Genomic DNA, 27,770 nt, shown 5'->3' on the forward strand with positions numbered 1-27,770 from the left:
CATCCCCACTTCTGACCTTATGATGGAGGGAGGGTCATTGATTAAGCAGCTGAAGATGGTTGGGACTCGGTCACTGCCCTGAGGAAATCCTGCAGCAATATTCTGGGGCTGGTATGATTGACTTCCAAAAATCCCAACCATCTTCCTTTGTGCTAGGTATGACTCTAGCCAGTGGAGAGTTTTCCCCATGATTCCCATTGACTTCAATTTTACTCGGGCTCCTTGATGCCACACTCGGTCAAATGCTGCCTTGATGTCAAGGTCAGTCACTCTTGCCTCACCTTTGGAATTCAACTCTTTTGTCCATGTTTGGACCAAGGCTATAATGAGGTCTGGAGCAGAGTGGTTCTGGCAGAACCCAAACTGAGCATTTGCAGGCACATACCCTAATCCTACATCCCTGAGTTGCAGAATGTTGCTGCATACATAGGTCACAGGGCTGCATTTGGCCCACAAATTTGCAATATGGTACCAACAAATTCAACAAACTTCTTTGGAAAAGTTAAATATTTCATAGAAATAGAACAGCCGTTCCTGCCCACAGCCACTTTTGTGTCTTTTCAAATTGACTCATTTTAGATTTTCTACTGATGAATGATTTGTGAAGCTGGGATTTTCTTCAAGCGGTATTAATTATTCCAGTTATACTGGAAATTTAGTCAATAGAGATGGAGCTCTGAATTACTGCAGTAATTTCTCCTGTTTCAATTAGCAAATCGCTATTCATTTAATTCAGAGCAGCTCTCAACTAACCTCAATTACATTATATTAAAAACCATTCGTGTCAGCACCCAAACTTTTTAGAATGAAAATTTAAATGCGATAAACAATTATAATTAGCATGAAATTTCCTTTTCTTTAGTTTTTAAATACTTTTGGGTTCAACAGAGCGTGTTGATATGAACAGAGGGATTTGCATGAAGGCATAACTGAGCTTAACTATGAGGGAATTGAATCATCATTAATACAGAAAGATAAGGTCATAAACCCAAAGATAATGTAGCTATCAGCATAGGCATGATGGGCTGAATGACCTCCTTCTGTGCTGTAAGATTCCATGATCAACTGTGTAGTTTAATCATACACCCTCACACGATCAGGCTCAGTAACCCCTCCAAACCAATACCTGGGATGAGGGACGTCAGTGGATAGACTGAAGAAGCTGGGATTGCTCCCCTTAGAGCAGAGACTGTTGTGAGGAGGTTTGATATAGGTGTTCAAAATCATGATGGGTCTAAACAGAATAGATAGATAGAGAGAAACTGTTTCCATTGACAGTAGGGTTGAGAACCAGAGGACACAGATTTAAGGTGATTGGCAAAAGAACCAAAGGCGACACGATGAAAAACTTTTCTACGCAGCGAGTGGTTAGGATCTGGAATGCACTGGGTGAAAGGGTGGTGGAGGCAGATTCAACCATGGCTTTCAAAAGGAGATTGGATAAGTACCTGAAGGAAAAAAAATTGCAGGGCTACGGAGTAAGGGCAGGAAAGTGGGATTGGCTCAAGGTGTTCTTGCAGGGAGCCAGCATGGGCTTGACGGGCCAAATGGCCTCCTTCTGCGCTGTAACCATTCTATGATTCTATGATAACAGCACTCAATGCTTAAACAAAATTTGAAATGGGTAGAGAAAAACAGAAATATGTTACATTTAATTATAATTCTTGAATGACAACCTAATTTATAAAAAATTAAAATATTGTCGACAAGTATTAAAAGATTTTAAATTTAGAGATTCTTGTGCTCACCTTTTCGTGAATCTCCTGTGTGGATTGTGCATCACAGAAAGCTACTGTAGCTACATCTTTTAGAATGGGCATTTCTACGGTGCAATCCCGGCCGTCCAGCAGTGCCACCAGGGGGCGTGGATGCATGGGGCCATTCATAATAGGAGGACGAATGCCTAGAGTCAAAAGGAAATACAAAAATTGTGTAAGGTTTTATGTTGCGAGTACTGAAATTCATTTCCAGCAAATTATACTCCAAATTTTCTTGGGCAGACTGCTTAGCGAAGTACAAGAAAAGCCTTGCAGACCTACATATAGAGAAGAGGAATGCTCTTTTCGGGATTCTGCACCTTTCGTGGACATCTGCACTTTTCAGTTCAAATAGATTAGACTACAATACAAGTATCCAAACCAGGGGTTAAGGAATGCTCAACCGGTTATTATAGTTAATTATGTTCACTAGGCCCAATAAATACTGGAGATGTAGTTAAAAGTCAGAAAACATAATCTGAGCCAAAATGAACAACAGTTACATTCTGTGGCCATACAGAAATAACAAATGCAAATTGCTTCTAAAGATCCACGTAAACCGAGTAACTAACAAAGTATTTCTTAGCGCAGGAGCAATTAACTATCTATATGGTTAGTGCAGGGTAGTGCTGTTTTGAACAAGACAGCACAGTGGCCAACATGTTGGTACACAATGGAGTGGTAGGACAAGCTGCAATTTCTCAAGAGCAAGTTCCTAACCTGAACTGTACCACCAAAAGGTGGTGAGGAGGAGCCCATTCCCAGAGGGAGGGAGGGAAAGAAAATCAGAAGGCAAGTCACCCCACGGCATATCTGTACACTTCCTGCGGCTACCTATACAGCAACACTTTACAAACATGCAAATGTTCCATCAGCACACATAGTCTCGGATTTTTTTTTTTAAAAAGACACTGAATAAATTAAGCGCATTTCCTATCAGATTCTGAAGAAAAATGGCCAAGTATTTTATTTTATAGACCATCTCAGTAAAGCTCCATCAACTTCAGTGGAAGAGCCATGGTTATTTTGGCGATCATCTGTTTTTTTTGTTCATGTGGAGCGGGCCAGGTGGAATTCACGTGTCCCATACAGATGAACCAAAAATGATCACTTCTTGCAAATTACTACCCTGGGTACATTTTTCATTTTTAAAAAGCTGAGATATGAAGTGGAAAGTATAAATATCAAACCAAAATAAATAGAAAATACTGGAAAACTCAGAAAGCCAGTCAAGTCACTTTCAGGTGAGGTCTGAAAATCTTTGCCTTTCAGACGCTAACCCACTTGCCACAGTTGATTCCAGACCTGAAGGGAATGATGTTTGAGAAAAGAATGACCACTTTGAATCTTTTCCCTCTTGAAAAGAGAAAACTGAGAGGGGATATTAAAGAGCACAGAAAGAGGCCATTCGGCCCATCATGCCCGAGCCAGCTTTTTGAAAGAGCTATCCAATTGGTCCCGCTCCTCTGCTTGTTCCATGTAGCCCTACAATTTTTTTTTAATGTATATCCAACAATCAGTTACCACCACCCTTTCAGACAGTGGCGTGTACACTTTTCCTCAGGGCTTTCTGCCAATCTTCCGAAGTTACAGTACCACATCGGGAGAACTATGGAAATTACTGGTGTATATTTGCATTGCAACATCAGCTGTTTACATAATCTCTGAAATGAGCACTTGTCAGAGAAAGGACCAGTAAACAGCTTCACAGGCTCTGAAAGCAACACAGGACATAATGCAAACGTTACCACGTGCTAAATAAACAGAATTCTTTACCTTTTAAATGATGAAAACATTGCAAGGAAAGGGTTTTCTCCTCAACCGTTAAATCATGAAAACAAATTCACAGGAGGTGGTAATTCGGCCCATTGTGCCCGTGTCGGCTCTTTGGAAGAGCGATCCAATTTGTCCCACTCCCCTGTTCTTTCCCTATAACTCTGCAAATGTTTCCTTTTCAAGTATATATCCAATTCCCTTTAAAAAGTTAGAATTAAATCTGCTTCCACGACTCTTTTTAGCAGTGCATTCCAGATCCTAACAACTCCAGTCTCCCCTTATTTCCTTTTTTTAATTTTCGCTTTTGGAGTTAATACTTAGCATCATTGAGGTAGCTGGAGTTTCAGGAACAGGTGCAGTTGCAGATATCGGTCATGGAAAGGGGGTGAAAGTGCCTGGGAAGGTGGAAGCAGGGACATGCTGAAAAATGCTTAGCTGCAGCAAACTGGTGTGTCAAGCAAAGAGCGATTTGGTTCATTTTCATATGTAAACAGGTAATTGTGACTTCATAGGTTGTTACTGGCAGAACTGCCATTATTGACTCTCTGGTTGGTGAAAATTTTAGCAAGCAATTCTACTTCTAACACTTACTGGAAAGCAGCCAATGCATTTAGAACTTTGAAAGGCCCAACAGGGCTTTCTCTGCGAGGATGATCGCCTTCAAATATTTGTTTCCTTTCTGATTTTGCTTTTTAAATTAATGGGATACTACATAAAACAGAAAGCTCCTCATTTTCCAGGTACTTTAATGCGAAATGATAGACAAGTTTAAAAAAAATCTATTTTCTCCTTCTCACTGTATAACACAACAGCTACAACGGAGGTTGCTGATGGCCTATTCTCAGACTTAAGCTAAAGGCCCCTCTTGATCTGGCTGTCGGGTGAGCAAGAGTGGGCCAGCAATAATTTGCTCTCTGATTTCGCCATGTTCTTCTGCTCGCTGCCTTTTCGCACGCGCACAGCAGAGGTCTGTAACCCAGAGGAATGGCAGTCCGTATAAACATCTGGTTACTCCTTAGTCCAACATATCTGGAACTGCCAAATTACTTTTTGAAATCATTAAAAATAATTGGATGGTTGTTAATTTTGACATTCAACGAATATATATATGTATATTTTTTTAAATGCAATATCGAACAATTGGCCCTCTCACACAATTTATACTTGGAAATCCCATCACCAACTTGTACTAATTAGCATTCATCTTGCAACTGGGAATGAGCATATTTTTTCAATTCTGTTAACTGTTCTTGGAAAACAGTTTATGGAATTGAAAAAATATGGTTAAGCACACACCTCAATTAGATTTTTGGAATATATAGCAATAGGCTGGTACTAAATGAAAGAAATAGACCATAATTGCCAAACGTGATTTACTTGCAAGCTCAGTCCCAAAAGATTCGGGCAAGCTTTTACCTACAGCTCTAAATTGATATTTTAAACTACAATTATTTGCTTGTGTTAAGCAGCCAATGCTGATACCCATGAAGAGCTCCAAGGCAACAGGAGAAATGATGTAGCTTTTAATGAACTTGCCACTCTTAAGATTTGATAAAACAAAACAAGCTATCTTTTTCTTGTTTAAAAAAAAAACTAGCTTAAGCATGCAGACTAAAACTTTGAAAGGCTTGCTGTTGATCTAACAATGTATTTAGCCACATGAAGTGTACATTAAAGTTACAGGATTTTTAATCAAATGTGCAAGATTCTTGTAACTAACTTCTCAACACTTTCTGCTTATTTTGTCTAGGCACAATCAGGCTGTTGGCACAATAGAAAGGATAACGCACCTAGCATGCTTTTAACCAATTCAAATGTAACCTGATCACTTGAATCTTCAAAGTGCTAAGCATCTCTCGGTTTAAAGATGATGCTATTTGAAGCCAATGTTCAACCACTTTGATCAAGATGGTTCCCACCTTCAAATTGGATGGCAAGGCCTGGAAGGCACTGGATAAAGAGTAAATAAGTGTTTATGTAGGTTGTATTGTAAGTAGTCAAAATGATTATTTTTTAAAAAGAGAAAGAATTTGTAAAGAGAGAACTGGCAGAAAAGACAGAGAAAGCAAAAGTGTATTCATTTTAAATGTGTGCTTATTTTAGTTGTACATAAGAAATAGCAAGAGTTTAGAATTACTCTGCACTTTGGTAGTCCAATAGTTAAGAGACTTAGGGAAATGTTCCAAATTATGTACATGTACGAAGAGTTTCCAATGATCTTAATCTTGGTTATTAATTTCAGTATCAAGTTTCTTCTATTGATTTTAGCTAGAAATTTATGCCTTCATTTCACTCTTTCCCCTGGCATGAAACTTTATGAGGATGGCTATTGTTTGAAAAGGTTCATCCAACCTTCTGTTTATTGGTCAATTTGTAGCAGGATCAGTGTTGCTAGCCTGGTAGGAGCGTACCGTAATATTGATATAGAATAAAGTAGATGGTTAAAGTCGGTTCGTTTAACATGTAAATGCAAACATGGACTAGATTTAGAACAATGCTGCTGGGGTTATGAATCTTTTTTTCTTAAAGGCATTGGATATTCTAAGCAAAGACAGAAAATAACCAACAGATTTTTTTGAGGAAACAAGGCACGATAGTTGAAAGATGCACATTCAATTAAAATACATAAAGAGTTTGTGCATCTGAACAATCTTCAAACATAAACAATTTTGTTGCTATCAGATTATTCTGGGTGGGGGTATATATTTTTTTAAACTGAAAACTACATAGGTTTGCCAGAGGCAAACATTGCAAGGTGCAATGGTTGATTACTGCAAGTTGCTTCAATTAGTCCCCGGTCAAGAACTGATCAAATTAGTTGATGCATTTTTTTGTAATATGCTCCTGTAAGTGAACCAACTGTTGATCTGCAGATATAGAGGTTTATTTACAGCACTCAAAATAACTAACTCAGAGTTCCCAAGCAAATGCTCCGTTAGAATCTAGATCACAGAAGCATTAGAATATTCTAATAAGCCATTTAGTCACCAGGTCTTTTCATTTGAGGGACATTTTGCTTTTGTTCCCTCCTTAATGTGATAAACATACACTGGTATATCACTCCAAAGACAATTCTTTCTGCGTCATTCAAGATTATGAATGCCTGCAGGTTAATCAACCATGAACCTAACCCTGTCCTGGCCCAACACCCATCAAGCCTGGATTGCCTTGCTGGCTGAGATTAGCTAACTCAGTACAGATAAGGAATCAAACTTACGTAGAGGATAATAGAATTGTAAAAAATTACAGCACAGGAGGAGACCATTCGGCCCACCATGTTTGTGCTGGACGAAAAAGAGCTATCCAGCCTAATCCCACTTTCCAGCTCTTGGTCCATACAGCACATCAAGTGCATATCTTGATTTGTATGGCTCAGTACAAACATGTATTCACTGGGCTGTAAAGCAAGTTGGAATAGAACCAAACTGTTTAAATACATGGGATCATTCAACTTTTAACTTCACACAATGATATTTGAATAGAATTGGCTACTTCCACAAAAAGACTCATAAAATTTTTAGATATACACTATTTCACACTTATAAAAATAATTGCATTGTTTGTTTTTAAGATGGTTTGTAGCTCCATCGTGGAGCTAAAATGGAAACTATGGCCCCAAGTTTCCACATGATTTGCTCCTGATTTTTTAGGAGCAACTGGTGTAGAACGGAGTATCTTAGAAATCGGAATTCTCATCATTTAGTTTGCTCCAGTTATCAGTTAGAACAGTTTCACTTTGGAACAGAATTTTTTTTCCAAAAGGGGGCGTGTCCGGCCACTTACGCCTGTTTTCAAAGTTTCGTCAGTGAAAATTTACTCCAAACTAACTTAGAATGGAGTAACCTTGTCTACACTTTAGAAAATCAGGTGTAGGTTACAAATCAGGCGTAGGGAATGGGGGGGGGGGGGGCGTTTAAAGAGAAGTTTACAAACATTAAACACTTCAGTTTTACAAATAAAGAGCCATCATCAATAATAAATGATAAATAAATCAATAAATCAATCAAAAAAAATTAATAAGAAATATATTTTTTTTAATCAATAAATAAAACATTTTCTACTTATCGACTGCAGCACCGGGAGCCCTCCAACAGCGTGCTGGGATGCCCCCCCCAGTGTGTCTCTGTCAGTGTCTCTATCTCTCTGTCTTCTGTGTGTCTCTCATTCTCTGTCTGTCAGTGTCTGTGTTTCTGACAGCGAGGGGAGGGGGAGGAGGGTAGAGAGAGGGAAGGGGGAGATGGGGGGGGGAGAAAGGAGATGGGGGGGGGAAAGGAGATGGGGGGGGAAAAGGAGATGGGGGGGGGGAAAAGGAGATGGGGGGGGAAAAGGAGATGGGGGGGGGAAAAGGAGATGGGGGGGGAAAAGGAGATGGGGGGAAAGGGAGATGGGGGGAAAGGGAGATGGGGGGGGAAAGGAGATGGGGGGAAAAGGAAATGGGGGGGGAAAAGGAGATGGGGGGGGAAAAGGAGATGGGGGGGAAAAGGAGATGGGGGGGGAAAAGGAGATGGGGGGGGGAAAGGAGATGGGGGGGGGAAAGGAGATGGGGGGGGGAAAGGAGATGGGGGGGGGAAAGGAGATGGGGGGGGGAAAGGAGATGGGGGGGGGAAAGGAGATGGGGGGGGAAAAGGAGATGGGGGGGGAAAAGGAGATGGGGGGGGAAAAGGAGATGGGGGGGGGAAAAGGAGATGGGGGGGGGAAAAGGAGATGGGGGGGGGAAAAGGAGATGGGGGGGGAAAAGGAGATGGGGGGGAAAAGGAGATGGGGGGGGAAAAGGAGATGGGGGGGGAAAAGGAGATGGGGGGGAAAAGGAGATGGGGGGGAAAAGGAGATGGGGGGGGAAAAGGAGAGGGGGGGGAAAAGGAGATGGGGGGGGAAAAGGAGATGGGGGGGGAAAAAGGAGATGGGGGGGGAAAAGGAGATGGGGGGGGAAGGAGGAGAAGGGGGAGGGAGGCTGAACGGCCCGTCCCCAGCACCAGATTTACAGGTAGGTGGCGTTGGGTCGGGTCGGGGGGAGCGCGGTTCGGTTCGGGTCGGGGGGAGGGAGGTCAGGTCGGATCCAGTCCGGGGGCAGGGGGGGGGGGGGGGGGGAGGGCGGGGAGCGGGAGTCGGGAGTCAGGTCGGGTCCAGTCCGGGGGGTCGGGTCGGGTGGAAGCAGGAGCCGGGCGTGGGAGGAGCCTTATTCACACAGCCCCAGTGAGGCCATTCGGCCAGGGCTCGGGGCTGCGTGCTTCGGGCCCCTCCCACACAGTTTTGGGCGCCTGGAGCTACTGAACATGCGCGCCCACTGTAGCGCGCATGTGCAGAGGTCCCGGCACGGTTTTCAGTGCAGGGACCTGGCTCTGCCCCCTACAGCTCCTGCTGCGCTGCGCCGAGGGCCAGAGGACCTGCAGGGAGCTGGAGAATCTGGAGGGTTTTTTTTTAGGCGCACTTTGTGGCGCGAAAAACGGGCGTCCAGGTCGGGACTGCGCCGTTCTAGGCGCGGCTCGAAATTTGGGCCCCATAAATCCAAATCATACCATACAATTTTACAGTTCCAAGCACTTGCCAAAAATTCTGAAGATTGTAGCTACATCGGCCTGTCAGAGAACCAGTTAGAATTTACCATGCCAATTTGGTTCAAGTAAATATAACTGACTGAGGGTCTACTGATAAGGTTTTAAAAATTGCCAAGGAAACAACTTTTCCGCTTTCTCATACGACACAGAAATGCAGGATAAATTTGGCCCACTTCAGTTCTATCAAAAGACCCATACTCGATCACAGCATCCAGCTTTCTCTTAATATGATTCCAAATATTTAATTAGCTCAGTTATAATCAAATTATTTTCGATTGTAAGAGAGCTAGTTTAGAGAACTATTTAAAAAAATCCATTCACTCAGAACACCACATACATACCAAATGCATTTTTGAAATAAATGATGAGCTACAGTTTGTATAAAACATTCATTTTGTTGGTCTGCTTCAGTTTATGAAATACATGGCCTTCATTTCCAACTTGCAAAAAATTGACTGCAACTTATTTATCTTAAATGTTTTTAGCCTCCACCTTTACCCTTGTTTTTCTACCCACCCATTAGTGCCTCTACACTACAAACCTTCTGGGGCCAAGAAAGTAGACAAGTATCATGCACCCAGGGCTCGGTCAATGCCGCTTTGAACCAACAGCCAGGAGATGTGCGCAAGATATCCAGCACTGGGTCTTTCTCCGATTTTCCCTCTTAATTTTTGAGAAGACTTTCAGCTTCTGGTTGATGCAGCAAACAACGCAGAAACTGGGAATTCAATTGGGGCATGTTACCACTCCAGAACACTATGTGTTGGCATTGCATCACTTAAACAGAAGGTCTTTTCATTTGGCTTTGTACATTTGTTAATATTGCTCATTTTCCCGAGCACAGAAATATCTTTGCTACCCTGCAGGTGCCACCATTTGAAGTATGAGTGGGCTTGGCCACCTACCGCTAGACTCTGGTTCCCAGATAGGACAGATCATAGAATCTTGCAGCACAGAAGGAAGCCATTCGGGCACGTCGTGCCTGTGTTGACTCTTTGAAAGAGTTATCCAATTAGTCCCACTCCCCTGCTATTTCCATGCAACAGGCTCGCCATTGGATCAACCCTGTTAACTGATTAGAGATAAATTATTTTCAAAGCTAACTGTTTGATAAGAGTGATTTGTATGCAAATATATTTGGCACACTGGGGTTAAGAAAGGCACAACACTCAGGATTTAGCAGTGGATTTCCTCATCCACTTTCTTTTTTTTAAAAAAAAAGACAACTCTCAATATAGTCAAAACTGGTCATCAGAAATTTTGGGACACAACAAAGATACACTTGTTTTTATCAGGAGCCATTTTACCAAGGTTTGATCGCCTGTTGTGACTAGAGTGGAGCTTAAGCAAAAGATGAGGTAAAGGCCTGTGATAATGGGAAATTTATAGAAACAGAAAACGTAGTATAGTGAATTCCAATTTCACAGCACTATGATGTATTCATTCTAGAGTCATTAAAAACTGCAAAAAATGTAAAATGCTTTTGTACTTAAAATCTTAACTAGTGCAGTTTCAGATATAGTTCTTTGTACAAACAGGTCTCAAATGGTCAGACACGCTTAAATCAATATTCAGTGAGCTACGGCAGTAGGAATGAATTTCATTGAGACAATTATTGATGTAACATTTTTTTTTTTGCTTGCGTTGGCTTTGCACGACAGGGTAGAAAGTTCATAAAAGCAATGAAAAGGACCCACTGTGCATACTGTAGTCATTTTTGTGTAAAAAAATCTTCATTGCTTCATCTGTTGGAACCCAGCGATAGCCATAATGCTTTTTCTAAACATAATTAATAGACAACGTATTATTAATAAAGTGTAAAACAAGTGTGCACTGCTATTCACATTCTGTGTAAAAGAAGCTTTAATGCAAACAACCGCATCAACCTGAAATGACCCTCAAGCTGGATACTGCCCTTTTAAAGTTCCTATTCTACAGTACGGCTTCTTGTAAAAATAAAAAGAATGAGTAAGATACTGTAGTTCAATTAAAGTTATCCGATCACAATTCATGACATTGAAATAGTAAATTTTACATTCAAAGCCTGAAATGTAGAAAGCATGGATTTTTATTCCATATTCTCCACGACCCCCCAGTATAAAGGTGGCACTTTACTTCAATGTATATGCAAGTTGGACTGCTATACTGGACCAGTAACATGCTACATATTAACAGAGAGATCAAAGATTTGTTCTGCGGCTCACACAGCAACCGGAGTGCTTTGCCTTCACCCTACAAAGCCTTCCTTTATGCAAGAAGAAAATCCTATCCTTATTTATTTTTCCATTTGTTGGTTTTAAATATTTTACAGTAGCGCTATCCAGGATGAGTATAACTGCAGGTTATGGCATTTGTTAGTGACATTCCAGAATTGTCGAAATAAGGGTTTAGTAAATAAGGTTATTTTATGCTTTTAAACATACATTACAGCAATTATGAGCATGAAGATTGATACCATTCGCATACGATTATATTGCATTCAAATAAAAAAGTCACAATATATCATGAATATGCCAGCTGTTTTCAATAATCTAAAAGTCCATGGCCATTTAGGTATAAAAAAGGTTTGTTATAAGATGAACTCATTTTCTATCGATCTATCATTCTTGCTAAATGCATGCAAAATTAGCAGAGATTTCCACATGCTAGAGTATCGATATAGCAACAGCGATGAAATGACCCTGTCCTTTCAATTAGAGTGCTCCATTATTACTGTTAGTGTCAAAGGGAAGATAGATACAAGAAAAGTCTACTCTCTACTTCAAATGTCTATGATTTTTCTTAAATCTTTAAACAATACCTTCCAAAATCTTGAGACTTTTGCTAAAAATATTTTTCATACAGCAATTACTAAGCTTCACACAGGTTCCGCAAATGCTGCACTGGAGCTCACTTAGCACTCATTCCTTTTGCTGTATTCACTTGTGCATGAAGACGACTTTTATGTTACTGCTTGGCTAATGGAAGTGAGGGAGGGCTATTATTTTTTTTATTATTCGTTCCGGGATATGGGCGTCGCTGGCAAGGCCAGCATTTATTGCCCATCCCTAATTGCCCTTGAGAAGTGCATGTCATTGCAGTAGATGCTAATCTACTGGTGTGAAAGCAGAGCAGACTGCCACAGTTGATTAACCTGTATTTAAACTGTGTTCCTGCTCAATTTCCCAGAGGAAGACAACCCATCACAGGTGAACTTCCAAGAAGATAAAGCTCTGACATTTTTTGACAGCTCCTGCAAGTAATCAAACAAAATTCTAATTTGTGCTTACAAGCCACATTTGCAGCTCAGACCAGCCATACTAAAAGGTTGGGAGGGGCTCAAGAAAGAACTTGGATATAAATAAGAAATTGGCTGTAGGTGAGTGGTTTTGGGGCATCAGTGCTGACTGCAGGGCCCCAGGGATTCATGTTTTGACCTCTACTGGTTCAAATTTGCATCAATGACCTGGATTGCGGAGGTTAAGATGCTAAACTAAGAGGTAATTGTAGCTAAGGAGACAACTACTGCATTACAAAATGACTGGCAAAATAAGTGGATTCGACATATACCTAGCCTTTGAGGTATTTTTCTCTCCAATGAAAACACTAATCTTTTAGCATTGTATTTGCACATGTGAGATTTGAAGGGGGGGGGGGGTGGGGGGGGATTTATTCCATGGTGCCAAGCAATTGACACCTTGTTTTCTCATTGTTCTGAAGAAATTAATGCAGTACTTAATAAATGGTAGGAGGTTATCTTCCTCTGGTAGCGTGCTACCCAACACACTTTTGTAAAATTGCTGTTTGCTATTCTACCACCATTGTTAACCTGTATTTTAAACTGTTCAACAATTGTATTAAAAAGCAATCACAAAAGAATTTTACACAAACACATTAAGCAGCGTCCGACCAGAGGAAATTAAACTCCCAAATCATCATAGTACATTTATCTATAATTGAGATAAAATTAATGGGCATTTAGAAATGCACTAATTAATCAAGGACAGCTAACAGCATGACGGCAAGTTGTGTTTGAAAAATGTATTAAGTATTTTGAAGAAGCGACCACCTGATAGATAACAGGAGTGCAGAAGATGTAAAGTACAATAGATTTTCAGAAGATGCTCAGTAAAGGGTCTCAAGGTGGCATTACAAAAAGTGAGGCAAGTGGAATAGAGGAAAAGTAGCAGCATGAATAAAATGTTCGTAGACAGACAGGAACCAGAGAGAGTTAGGGTAAAGGGTATTGTCCGGGCCAGAAATGATGTAGCCCAGGCACCAGTGTTGTGTCAGATTTTTACTCTTGGTGCCCACATCAATGTTTTGGTCTTGGGCACAGAGAGCGCAATCTCAGAAAATGATGAAAACGTAAAAGAGGTTTAGCAAATAGATAGGAAGACTGTCGGAGACTTCAGGAAGATGTGCACAGATGAACAGAATGGACAACACAAGTGGCTGTTGCAACTTTATGTGGATACAGGTATGGGATAATATATTTTAGGAGTAAAAACTGAGAGTACACACTCAATGGAAAGATCTGAAGAATGTGGAAGAGCAGAGAGACCTACAGATTCAAATGTGTAATACTCAAATTGTGAGTGCGGGTAGATTAAGCGATAAAAAAGGCTTTATAAATAGGGGCATAAAGTAAAGAAGTATTTATGAATTTGTACACAACATTGGCTAGGACACAGTTAGAGGACAGTGTGCAGTTTTGGATGCAGCAGCTTAAGAACATATGAATTAGGAACAGGAGTAGGCCATACGGCCCTTCGAGCCTTCCCCGCCATTCAATAAGATCATGGTTGATCTTTAAACCCACTTTCATGCCCAATCCCCCTACCCTTGATTCCCTAAATCTATTTATCTCAGCCTTGAATATACTCAACGATTCAGAATCCACAGTCCTTTTGAGGTAGAGAATTCCAAAGATTCACAACCCTCTTAGGTGAAGAAATTCCTCCTCATCTCAGTTTTAAATGGCCGACCTCTTATCCTGAGACTATGCCTCCTAGATCTAGACTCTCCAGCCAGGGGAAACAAAATCTCAGCATCTACCTGGTCAGTCCCCCTCAGAATCTTACATATTTCAATGAGATCACTTCTCATTCTTCTAAAACACCAAAAACTATCGGTCCAATCTACTCAATCTCTCTTCATAGGACAACCCTCTCGTCCCAGGAATCAATTGAGTAAACCATTGTTGCACAGTCGCTAAGGTAAATATATCCTTCCTCAGATAACTAGGCCAAAACTAAGCACAGTACTCCAAGTGTGGTCTCACCAAAGCCCTGTGCAGTTGTAGGAAGAATTCCTTACTCTTGTACTCCAATCTCCCTTGAAATAAAGGACAACATGCCATTTGCCTTCCTAATTGCTTGCTGCAACTCCATGCTCAGTTTTCTTTAAATGTTTGCCACTGCTTATCTATCATCATACCTTTGAACCTAATTTCCCCATTTATCTTAGCTAACTGGTTTTGATACTACCCACAGGCTGTGCGTTCAAATCCCACAATGGCACGCTGTGAAAATGAATACAATAAATGTATTAATTGGTGGGCTAACGGCAGAAAATGGCAAAAACCCGTTTCTTTGGGGTTACCAAGACTCTGCCACTAAAACAACGGCGGATGAGTGGGAGAACCAAAAGGTGCATGAACTTGCAAATAAGGCAAGAGGCAACATTGTAGAAATCACCGACTTACTTGATTTCTGCACCACAATTTCCGACTTGCACAAAATATGTTTTTGTACTTGCGCCACAAAACAAAACTTGGGGTGGGAGGAGATTTTAGCTCAGCAGCTTTCCGGTGGGAGACCACTTGTTTCAGTTAGTTTCCCACCTGCCCACGGAAGTACAAGGCCACAGCGATGTTAGCCATTGCGCTTTATTAACTTCCTGTTTTGAAATTGTTGCAAGTCCTAAATTAGGGTTGGGCTGAACCTGTGAATCACTAAATTAAATTTCATTTGGAACCCTCTGGTGATTTCTGATAATCGAGGAAGGATACAGGAATATTATAGTCATGAAAGACTTTCAGGATGGTGATAAGCCCTTATATATTTCCTCTTTCCACTCCAATGGCAACATTTCCCTTCCAGACAAGAAAATGCTACGTAATGAGTTGTAGATGTTGCAATGGCTGTGGTAAGTGCTGCTGTGTTATCAAGCAGCAGCAGCAGCAGGAATGGCACGTTAAAGGGTGAACAGTCTCACACCCCACTTCATTGGATGGAATTCCTATTCTCCACACAGGGGGAAAGATTTTATTTGAGATCAATAACAAAGACGACAATTACGTTACACAAAACATAGAGAAGAAATGTTCTGTGCAGGAACCTGACTGGCAAAAACTGCACCTGCTGTTGAGGCAAGTTAAGAACATCCCACTTGAACTTTTAACTTTTTGGTCTCAGCCACAGAACGCTATTGAAGCCAAATAGTAACATATAAATATGCCATCTGGATGCAAATTTAATGCTTATTTTTGGTGAAAGTACAAACAATAGTTCATTTTTACCCCCTCCCAAACTAAACTACTATACAATATAAAATAAAGAGAGACTAACTAGAATGTCTAACTGTAAAGCCAGCTTACTTCATTCAGCACACAATTGTTATGTCAGCATATGATACAATCCTGTCATTACTTGACAGCACTGCATATTTTATTTTACACATGTACGCGTTGTCAATGTCTGCATTCTCATGAACACTCGTGTCTGGTATAAAAAAAAAAGTGCATGCATCAGCACACACAGAGGTTTCAAACCAGTAAAGATTTAGAGAATACACTGCATTCATCCCAGTCCCACTGATGCGGTGCTTCAATGCAATATTAGGTGTGAGAAAATTGAAGTGCTAAAATATAGTAACAATTTAATTTATTTTTCAGGTACAACACTGAATACATGCTAAACATTACGTTTGCATTAGTTTACAAATCTAGGGATTTATTAAATTGACCCTACTGACCATAACTCTCACACTTGTCATGTTCAAGATGCATGGAAGACTTTGACAATCTCCATTCTCCTGACCATGATATAGATTGTAATATAAAGTCAAATATATATAGTTAACTTATTTTTCATCTGTTCTTTTCTTCCACTAAAAGAACAGTATCTCCCTTAGTCAGCCTACACATATAGCTGCACAAAATTCCTTTGAGATTCAAAATCTTTGAGCTGTTAGCTTTCAGATTCTTGCAATGTGTAAAATTAAGCTTCAAAAATATTCCTTAGGAGGCCACAATAAAGAAAAATTACAACTGTCACACCACAACAGCATTCATAGCTCGAGCTGGCTTTAAATTAATTTAAAAACTATTCTGAAAGAATCAGCTAAGTGACAAAGGGACAGAGATGTAATTTGTTTGCTGCTACAATAATTGAAGACCAACACAAGGGACAAAATAGTTTTAGAAAATGCCATACTAATTAAATATTAATATATTTATTGGAAAGAATTATTCACTTGATGAAAAATAGCATCAATAATAGCTTAAAGCAATGCCAATTAATCACGTTTACACTCGGGTACAGTTCTATTTTTATTAATTAAATACGCTTTTAAAGAAATAATTAGACATGCACAATTCCTTTCATCCTTCACACTATTGATGCAATGCTTTATATTTTTTCTATTTAGGTATGACATTATTCTTTTATGGAGAAAAATCACTATTAGCCTGAGCTCCTAGCCCCTGAAACAAAAGAAGCAATCTGATACAGCCAACTACAAAACGTTTGGTTGAACTAATTTTTCAAAAGCGGCACAAAATCCTTTGCAGATGTTATGCGCGGCTCAAAGCTCAGATTTGCTAAAACAAAAAAAAGTGTTAGGCTTGTCCTTGCTTGCAGCACACAGAAGGTTCATTGAACACCGTTCGCTGCATGGGAGAGACGTGCAGTCACAGAATTCCACGCACTGGATTTCAGAACTGCTGACGATGGGGAGGTTTTAATACAGAAAGCTGCTATTTTCTTTGCCTCCCTAATTTAATGCAACATAATTTCTGCGAAAGAAATACAACTTACTTTGCTGGGGCTTTAATTTTTGGTATGTGATTTGTGCTTAGTTCTCAGCTTTCACTTATTTCAACAGCTAGAACATGAAAGAGATACTAGTTCAGAATTAATTCGCAACAAAGTCTCCCGGTGTCAAAAAGTAAAAACAGTTACCGCACAGAGCCACCGAAGACGAGTAACTACACAAAGTGTTGCCATTTGTGGGTCTTTTCCCCCCCACAAATAAAGTGTCTCATGTATAACTGAAGACGACACGACAGGCCATCTGTACAACTCCTCTGTGAACAATCTCACTTTCAACAGCCAGCCTGCAAAATGCAAGCAGCAGGGAGGCAGGGGGAGGGGGAAGTTGGAATGAGCTTGCTGCTTGTACACACACACACAAAATATTTTTACTATCTGCCAGCACACCTTTATTTAAGTCACTCACAACAAACAAAAAAGCCAAGAGACATTACCTAGAGGTAACCCTTTGCCCTGGAGGTGAGAGCTCCCCATCTAACACAGCCGTTATTTCCCCATTTTCTGAGAGTACTTCACATGAAGATATGAAAATACTGGGCATATGGCGGCCACTTCAATTTTCCCAGAAGTAAAACACAGCCAAGTCCTGCTGTCTGAGAGTGGGAGAGGCCCAGGGCTGGAGCTTATAGGCTGGCCAGGTCACCTGACTCGTGCAGTGCTGCACTCTCAGCTGAGTTCAGAAGGGACATATCCAGTATGGTATATAATTAACCCGCAACACCCTGCACATTTTATACCTAATCACTTTGCACAGCTCCAGGACTTAACATTGGCAAGAAGGCTCGACTTTGAGCTGTCTGAATTTTGACGATACAAAGTAGGCACTTCCACTGGGATTCCGGCAACAGACTGGTTTCTCTTCCTCCCTGTGGTAAAGGTCTGCTGTGTCATTAAGCTCACAGCTCAGCTCTTGTACAATCAGCCAGTTTGACTTAAAGCAATAGTGATACATCAACGGACGGTCACAATTAATTCTCCACGGCTTTTCTGCCACCTATCTGCGACACATCTTTTTACTGTACACAGCAAGGTTAACACTGTTTTCAGTTGATTTCAGACAAGGCTAATAAAAATGGACTGACTGCAGTTCAGGAGTTCAAGATCTGCAAGGAATGGGGGTCAAAGCAAGGGTCAACCATTCTCACTAGAATGCTCTTTTCTCTCTTCCAACACTGACATGCGTCCGTACACACAGGAGTTAGAATGGGCATAGGCACAAAACTACATTTGAGAAAGAGAAAAATTATAGTCCACGCTATGAGGAACTACATGTGAGATTAAGGGCAACTTTTAATGTCCTGCCCTCACCAAACATAAATTAAACTATAGTAATGATAAATTAGAAAATGCCATTTTAAATTCCGTTGTTGAGGGATTTCAGCAGCCAAGTATTTAAAAACATTGCCAATTTTTTTTAAAAAGGGTGACTAGGGTGACTGAGTAAATTCCTGAATAAAACATATTGTTCTACACAGCCACCCACTGATAAAGTAGTTAGGTAAGTCATTACATCGTCATGATCTATTTTTATCGTGAATGCTGCAGCAAAGAGATAAAGTGATCTATCTGCCATACAAATAGTAACATTCACACTATTAATCCATTAATTTTACCAAGGATTTTTCTTTAAAAAAATTAATGAATGCAGTTTAAGACATTTACATATATAGTTGCTGATGGACTAAAACACTTTTTTTTGCATTTACTAGCACATTTTTGCAACAAAAACAATATTTACATCAATGAATGTTTTCCACCGGTGGTGGTAGGGAAGCAAAAGGCTGTGGGCAGACAAAATTAATGTTTGTAACAGATAAAGAATGATTCTATTTCATTGTACCTGTAATTTAGCTCCGTGTATATGTATTACTCAATATACCAAATTTTCTCTGCGGGACTGAAATGCTGCACAGGAAATGCTGCCAATCCTACATTCGGTTTAAATGAGTATTTTCTATTTTTGATTCAGCATTTTATGCAGCCGCGTGTCATCTCCTCAGTCAAACCTCAGCTGTGAGAATATGACAGTTTATTGGACAAGCCAGGATAGTCAAAAATCCACAAGAGAACATAAGAAATAGGAGCACGAGTAAGCCATCTGGCCCCTCGAGCCTGCTCCACCATTTAATATCATGGCTCATCTGATGATCATGGACTCAGTTCCACTTCCCTGCCCGCACCCCATAACTGTTTATTCCCTCTATCCATGCTAATATATTATCCCCAACGACATGAACTTTTATCTTGTGCAGTCACTTTTTATGTGGCACCTTATCGAATGCCTTCTGGAAATCCAAATACACCACATCCACTGTTCCCCCTTATCCACCCTGCTCGTTACATCCTCAAAGAACTCCAGCAAATTTGTCAAACATGATTTTCTTTCATAAAACCCATGCTGACTGACTGAATTATGCTTTTCCAAATGTTCTACTACTGCTTCCTTAATAATGGACTCCAGCATTTTCCCAATGAGATGTTAGGCTAACTGGTCTATAGTTTCCTGCTTTCTGTCTCCATCCTTTCTTAAACAGGGGCGTTACATTTGCGGTTCTCCAGTCTGCTGGGACCGCCCCAAAATTGAGGGAATTTTGGTAGATTACAACCAATGCATCCCTCATCTCTGCAGCCACTTTTTTTTTTAAGACCCTAGGATGCAAGTTATCAGGTTCAGGGGACTTGTCCACCTTTAGTCCCATTATTTTACCAAGTGCTACTTCATTAGTGATCGTGATTATATTACGTTTCTCCCTCCATATAGCCCCTTGATTATCCACTATTGGGAAGTTTTTAGTGTCTTCTACCAGTCTCTGCCATTTCCCTGTTATCCATTATTAATTCCCCAGTCTCATCCTCTAGGGGACCAACATTTACTTTAGCCACTTTTTTCCTTTTTATGTACCTGTAAAAACACTTACTGTTTTTATATTTCGTGCGAGCTTTGTCCAATCAATATGAAGGTTAAAATCGCCCATGATTATTGCCGTTCCTTTATTACAAGCCTCCATTATTTCTTGATTTATACTTCGTCCAACAGTGCAGCTAGTCAGGGGGCCGATAGACTACGCCCACAAGTGACTTTTTCCCCCTCATTATTCCTTATCTCCACCCAAACTGATTCAACATCTTGATCTTCTGAGCCAATATCGTTTCTCACTAACGCACTGATCTCATAGAAACATAGAAAATAGGTGCAGGAGTAGGCCATTCGGCCCTTCGGCCCTTCGAGCCTGCACCATCATTCAATAAGATCATGGCTGATCATTCACCTCAGTACCCCTTTCCTGCTTTCTCTCCATACCCCTTGATCCTTTTAGCCATAAGGGTCATATCCAACTCTTTCTTGAATATATCCAATGAACTGGCATCAGCAACTCTCTGCGGAAGAGAATTCTATAGGTTAACAACTCTGAGCGAAGAAGTTTCTCCTCATCTCGGTCCTAAATGGCTTACCCCTAATCCTTAGACTGTGACTCCTGGTTCTGGACTCCCCCAACATCGGGAACATTCTTCCTGCATCGAACCAGTCCAGTCCCGTCCCGTCAGAATTTTGTGTGTTTCTATGAGATCCCCTCTCAATCTTCTAAACTCCAGTCGATCCAGTCTCTCCTCATATGTCAGTCCTGCCATCCAGGGAATCAGTCTGGTGAACCTTCGCTGCACTCCCTCAATAGCAAGATTAGGAGGCCAAAACTGAACACAATATTCCAGGTGAGGTCTCACTAAGGCCCTGAACAGCTGCAACGAGACCTCCCTGCTCCTTTACTCAAATCCCCTAGCTATGAAGGCCAACATACCATTTGCCTTCTTCACCGCCTGCTGCATTTCACGTCAACCTTCAATGACTGATGTACCACGACACCCAGGTCCCATTGCACCTCCCCTTTTCCTAATCTGCCACCATTCAGATAATATTCTGCTTTCGTGTTTTTGCCACCAAAATGGATAACCTCACATTTATCCACATTATACTGCATCTGCCATGCATTCACCCACTCACCTAACCTTGCCAAGTCAACCTGCAGTCTCTTTGCATCCTCCTCACAGTTCATACAGCCGCCCAGCTGAGTGTCATCTGCAAACTTGGAGATATTACACTCAATTCCTTCATCAAAATCATTGATGTATATTGTAAATAGCTGGGGTCCCAGCACTGAGCCCTGCGGCACCCCACTAGTCACTGCCTGCCATTCTGAAAAGGACCCGTTTATCCCGACTCTCTGCTTCTGTCTGCCAACCAGTTCTCTATCCACGTCAATACATTACCCCCAATACCACGTGCTTTAATTTTGCACACCAATCTCTTGTGTGGGACCTTGTCAAAAGCCTTTTGAAAGACAGAACCAAAGTATTTGTTTAATTGGTCTGCCATTTCCTTGTTCCCCATTATAAATTCACCTGATTCTGACTACAAGGGACTATCCTTTATTAACAATGCTACCCCACCTCCTTTTCTTTTCTGTCTGTTCTCCCGAAATGTCAAATACCCCTGAATATTTTGTTCCCAGTCTTGGTCACCTTGCAACCACGTCTCTGCAATGGCTATCAGATTATACCCATTTGTATCTATTTGTGCCATCATCTATTTTGTTAGGAATGCTATGTGCATTCAGATAAAGAGCTTTTAAATTTGTCTTTTTCCCATTTTTTCCTGCTTTGACCCCACTTTCTGATTCACCTTTTATGTTTATACATTCTGTCCCTTCCTGGCATACTCTGGTTTTCAATTTCCCCCAGAGCTACCCTGATCTATTGACTTCTCCTTATTCTTTGACTTTTTAAATGTTCGTTCATCTGAATCCTCACCCCCATTGAACAGCCCTAGTTATTCGATTTGCCAGGTCCCTAGTCCCAGCACGGTCTAAGTGGAGCTCGTCCGAACGGAACAGCTCCCTCTTATCCCAGTACTGGTGCCAGTGTCCCACAAACCAAAACCCATTTCTCCCACACCAGTCTTTGAGCCACCTGTTTAACTCTCTGATCTTATTTACCCTATGCAAATTTGCTCGTGGCTCAGGTAATAATCCAGAGATTATTACCTTTGTGTTCTGCTTTTTAATTTTGGCCCTTGGTTGTTCATAATCCCTCAGCAGAACCTCTTGCTTTGTCCTGTCTATGTTGTTGGTCCACGTGGACTACAACAACTGGATTTCCCCCCTCCCACTCCAAGTTCCGCTCCAGCCTCGAGATGTCGTCCTTAACCCTGGCACCAGACAGGCAACACTGCCTTCGGGACTCACACTCTCGGCTACAGAGATCCTTATCTATCCCCCTATTGTCCCATACCACTACAACGTTTCTTTTTACTCCCCCCACTTGAATGGCAGAAAAACAGTAATTTGAGGCTTTTCTTTAAAATAATCGGGGCACCAAGAGAAGACATATTGGTGGCAGTATAGTGGGATGAATATTTTTTTCCCCATACATCTCTTTGCAGAATTGGTTAGGTGGAAAATATCTTAAAGTAGGAACTTTCTCTCCCTTCTCCCGACAGAGCAAGTTACTGTCAGCAAAACAGCAAACGTTTACACTGAATATTGCAGCTAGAAATCCAAAAACATTTTCATATTTTATAAAGTTTACAAGCTCTGCAAAAAAAAAGTATTTTCACAGTTGAGTATGGTGGGGTAGATCTTGACTTTATCTTGAATTAGTGTAAAACGGGCGATAGCGAACCGGCAGCCCGTTTTACATCCCTCCCAATTTCTGAATGGAAATGGAAATCGGGAGTGATGCACAACTCGTTAAGACCCTTTTTATATTGTCGCACATGGTCGAGATCTATCTCATAGTCTTCATTCTCCCAAAGTGTGCCTTAAGTCATCTTGGTTCTAAGGTCTGGTATTACTTAGGTAAGCTTCATCGCCTTGCTACTTCTCTTCCCCCTTACAAAACACTCCTCTAAAACTCTACTTTCTAATCATGTAGTCAGTCATCTTTGCGAATTCTTTTAATGGTGCAAACACACTCCACATCAGTACAGTATTATTCTCTGGAGTCTCACTCCACTTCAGTCAAATACAAGCTTTGGCCGTGACATCGGATTCAAACTGTATTTGTGCTATAGCTGTAGATAATAAAAAGCAAAACCCACTTTGCACTACAGTTGTAGTGTAAATGCTCTCTAACTCAGCTTGGCTTTGTAACACATACCCCACTGAAGATTCAGAGTGCAAATCCACTCCAGGATCTCAGTGCAGCACTAAGGACATGTTACATTACTGGAGGTCTTTCGAATGAGATGTTAAACCATTGTCCTGTCAAGTCTGCTGATTTAGGTGATTATTTGCTCATCCAGTCCTCACCTCCACCTCCAATGTCCTTGTCCCCAGGAAAACTTTCACCATCTCCAATCCCTCAAGTCCAAAGGCCACAAAATTGAACATAACTGGCACATCCTAGCGAGACAGACATGGCCAGATGTGGCTCACCCACATCAACCTCTACAGGGTCTCATTCCCTGGTCAAAATTGCCCACTACTCTAGGTATATCCTGGAGAGCAAAGATAACCCATGGATTCTTTCCTCTATTAGCAACTGCATCCGTAAACTCCTCTTCTCTCTCTCTCCATCCCATCCTCACCTCGAATAACATGCAAGCAGTTCGTCAATCTCTGTCATCAAGACAGAGACCATCTGTTGAGCTGCCTTTGCTGCTTCTGCCCACTTCCCCTTTCCCAAAACAAACCTATCTCCTCCAACCCTTGGTCTCAACCCTGTCCTGTCCTCATGCTCTCTCCACGCTCATCTCATCCATGAGATTTGCCCCCTGCTCCCTCATCCCCGATTCCCAGTGAACCCCTGACTAATCAACTTCCTACCATGCCCCATGCGAGCTGACGTTATAAATGGTTCCATCTCTTTAGGCATTGGCTTGCTCATTTTAAAACCACCATAATCACCCTCACTAACAACTGCCCCGGTTACACCTCTTTCTTCACCAAAGCGTCATTACATGGCAGATCCATGGCCATATCTCTCCTGCAACTGTTTGAATCACTCCAATCATGTATCGGTCCCTCCCAAAGCATTGAAATGGCTCTAACCAGTCAAGAAACACATTCATTGTGACAATAACCAGGGTCCATTAACCCACCTTGACCTCTCGGATGCCTTCAAAATAGTCAGTCAATAACACCATCCTTCTCCAAAACCTCTCCCGCTGTTGTCCAGGTTAGGAGGGGGCCTGCTTTCGTTTGGTTCCACTCTTACCTATCCAATGCTAGCCACAGCATCGTTAACAATGGCTTCTCTTCACACCCCCACACTGCCACCTTGGGAGCCCATCAAAGGATTTATCCTTGATCCCCTTCTCTTCCTTATCCACATGCTGCACCTTGGCTACACCATCTGCAGACATGTGGTCAAATTCTACAAGTACGCTTTAGACACCCAGCTCCAGCTCTCTACCACCTCTGTTGACCCTGGCTCCACTGTCTCTGCTATTTGACTCTTGCCTGAACTATAATTTTCTTCAGCTAAACAATGGTAAGACCAAAGCCCTTGTCTTCAGGACCTGGCACCTTCCCAACAACATCCATCGCCACCACTACCCAAGATTATGTGCCTCGGAAATCCTCGTATAGGGCTTTGTCTCCTCCAGACTCAACTACACCAATGTTCTCCGAGCTGGGCTCCAAGAGGGTCACCAACCCTTCCGGATTGTCCGGGAGTCTCTCAGAATTGAGTGTCTCTCTCCCAGGCACTGATGCTAGCAAACTGGGAGAAAAGTCGAACTTTGTGCCTGTGTGCCTCAGACACAAGGAGAGAAAACCTGGGAAATATCGCTAGAGAGATAACAAAATCCAGCCAATAATTGAGCAGGTGGGAAAGGCCTTACACGGGATGGGGAGGGGTATGAATTTAAAGATGAAAAATTAACCTCCAATTCTGCAGCATTCAAGTCTCCTCTCAATTTGTTACCGGTGTCGAGTCCCAGAAAGGAGATTAGGCCAGATCTGTCCATGGGTCCAATTGATTTACAGGAAAGTAGAAAGACAGGGCCAGGATCACAGACATAAGCCAAGAGTGACAACAGCCAGAAGTAACAGAAAATAAAGGTAATGTGAGGAAGTAGGGAACATGAGAAAAACATAGGGAATGGAAAGAAAGGGAGAAGGATTTGGAATAGTGGAAAGTTTCATAGTCACTAATAAATCCAATAGAGAGATCAGGAGAAACTTCTTTACCCAGAGAGTGGTTAGAACAGGCCACAAGGAGTGGTTGAGGCAAATAGAATAGATGCATTTAAGAGGAAGTTAGATGAGGAGAAAGGAATTGAAAGATGGGGTTAGATGAAGAGGGGTCGAAGGAGGCTCGTATGGAGCATAAACATGGGCCGAATGGCCTGTTCCTGTGCTTTCAATACATTGTAATTTGTAAAAACAGCTCACATACAGTTAGAAAACAAAAAAAGGTCTTCCTGTCATGAGACTCCAATATAGTGTACAGTAATTATGCAGCCCGGGGGTAGGAGGTGACAATGGCAACTAGAAGTAAATCTAGCCTGAGAAAAGCAACAGAAAATATGAATTGGAGTAAACAACAATTAGCAGGAGAAGAACAAAAAGAATCATAAGAGACAAAGCGTCATGCTCAGCCCTTGTTCCCCCACCACATAGACTGCTGGACAATCCTGATAAATTCACTGTTTACATGTAGACTCGCTGAAAATTGTTGGTAAGAGATTGTAATTTCTCTAAAATCTTGACTCATCAGTCTGTACAAGTGAGATATGCAATATGAAAGCACAACTGAAGAACATAGACAATGTCAAACTATCTGCTGTATTTTAAAATCACAAATTGATACATTCAGTCAATTGTGAAATAGTCCTACTCCTCAGGATAAGAGTGTACTTTTCCACGCTGACACAAAAAGTTACGAAAGGATCTGGAACCAAATTTCATTTCAGTACCACATGTATATCACTGGTTAGAAAAAAAACTATTTCAAAGCTGCATAGTTTGTGCCTCATAATCCTGTCAGACCAGTCTTTGAACTATCTGCAGCTATCCATGACCCAAGTAAGGTTAAAGTTCAGGAATTTCCCATACACAGAACCACCCAATTAACAATTTGAAATTATTCTCCTATTTGTATCAAAGTAGTACTGAGGAACAATTAATAAGGAAAATCATTGTGGTTTATGGGGATCAAGAGAGTTGGCAAAAAGCTTTGCATTGCTTTCCACAAATGGAATGGTTTTCTATAATTTGATGTTTAATGTAGTGATAGGTTTGTTTCCACCAGAAAAGCTTCTCTGCTTTGCAATATCCTGCCAAAATGTGTCATAGCACGAGAATACATTTTCTATCTCCCAAAAATCGCTAGAATGCTTGGCTCAGGCACATGAATTTTTTTTTAAGTACTTAGCACATAGCAGAGTCAGACTAATGCAGACAAAATACGGCTTTTTGAAAATAAGCTTATGGGTACAACTTTTAAAATGTAAACCTTAGCAACAAAAAATTGTAACAGGCACGATGGGCCGAATGGTCTCTTGTGCTACATGATTTTTAGTAAAGCATGTGTATGAAAAAACGCAATAATGTGGGGAGGTTTCCGAACTAGTGGTAACATGATTCTCTTTATTTTATGCTAATCAATCTACCATGGCAATGCACATGGAGAATTAAGATCAAGTGCAGTATTCAGATCAAACAAGGTTAAGTGGTGGAGGGAATAATTGGGTTGGTGGGGGCAAGGAGACAGAAAGGGAGAAAAGGAGGATGAGATGGGTAAGGCTGATTATTGAGTGCAGGGCAGTCACTGAGGCCAGTGACTGAAGCTAGGCAATAAAGGTTTGTGTGCTGGGGGGGTGGCTGGAAAGAGAATAACTAAAATAATGCTCATTGACGGAGCACGGAGAAGGCATTGTCAAAATGGCTCTCAGTGAGGGCTGAAGTGTGGAATGTTGTTCTGCAGAGGAGGGATGAGGAAAGGCTGTAGTGTAGCTCTGTGGGGGTGCAGAGATGGAAGATCCGGTCAGGTGGACCAAAAAAGATGCAGTGTGTGTAGCAGACAAACATTTGCCAACTACAAAGAAAGACTTGGATTTATATAGCGCCTTTCACAACCACCAGCTGTCTCAAAGCGCTTTACAGCCAATTAAGTACTTTTGGAGTGTACTCACTATTGTAATGTGGGTAACGCGGTGGCTAATTTGCGCACAAGCAAGCTCCCACAAACAGCAATGTGATAATGGCAGGATAATCTGATTTTGTTGTTGATTGAGGGATAAATATTGGCCTGGATACCGGTTATAACTCCCCTGCTCTTCTTTGAAATAGTGCAATGGGATCTATTACATCCACTTGAGCGCAGAATTAGCCTTGGTTTAGGTCAGCAAAGATCAGCAAATGCACTGCGGAATGGTCTCTTGGGTATGTGGTTATTGAAAAATATTTTAATCTCCAAAGGAAAAGACACTTTATAACCCACAGAGTTTCTTATTCACCTCGGTCTTTCACGGTATCTTACCACTAGAGACTATCGGGTAGATTTTCAACTGGCCGCCTGGGTGTAGCACTGTAGATCGGCCGCCTGTTATAGAAACTTTCCCGATTTTCAATAGAAACCAAAAGGGGAACCAGTGGATGTGGTGTATTTGGACTTCCAGAAGGCATTTAACAACGTGCCACATA

General features: G+C 41.3%; 1 protein-coding gene across 16 annotated transcripts in view; it reads right to left on the minus strand.

Moving 5' to 3' along the window:
- The window catches only part of ctbp1 (C-terminal binding protein 1), a 228,174-nt gene that overhangs the window by 39,191 nt on the left and 161,213 nt on the right, over positions 1 to 27,770 (minus strand). For 6 of the 16 annotated variants that reach the window (XM_070866872.1, XM_070866874.1, XM_070866876.1 and 3 more), the window contains exon 3: positions 1,749 to 1,903. In XM_070866872.1, the coding sequence (XP_070722973.1) occupies positions 1,749 to 1,903 (155 nt within the window). Of the gene's footprint in view, positions 1 to 1,748; positions 1,904 to 9,993; positions 10,161 to 10,785; positions 10,868 to 11,888; positions 11,982 to 17,109; positions 17,177 to 17,253; positions 17,343 to 17,558; positions 17,709 to 27,770 lie in introns of those variants that run through there. The other 10 variants (XM_070866881.1, XM_070866883.1, XM_070866879.1 and 7 more) reach the window with 9 other exon arrangements.

The sequence above is a fragment of the Pristiophorus japonicus genome, chromosome 2, assembly GCF_044704955.1.
Source record: "Pristiophorus japonicus isolate sPriJap1 chromosome 2, sPriJap1.hap1, whole genome shotgun sequence".
In the NCBI taxonomy this organism is placed as follows: domain Eukaryota; kingdom Metazoa; phylum Chordata; class Chondrichthyes; family Pristiophoridae; genus Pristiophorus; species Pristiophorus japonicus.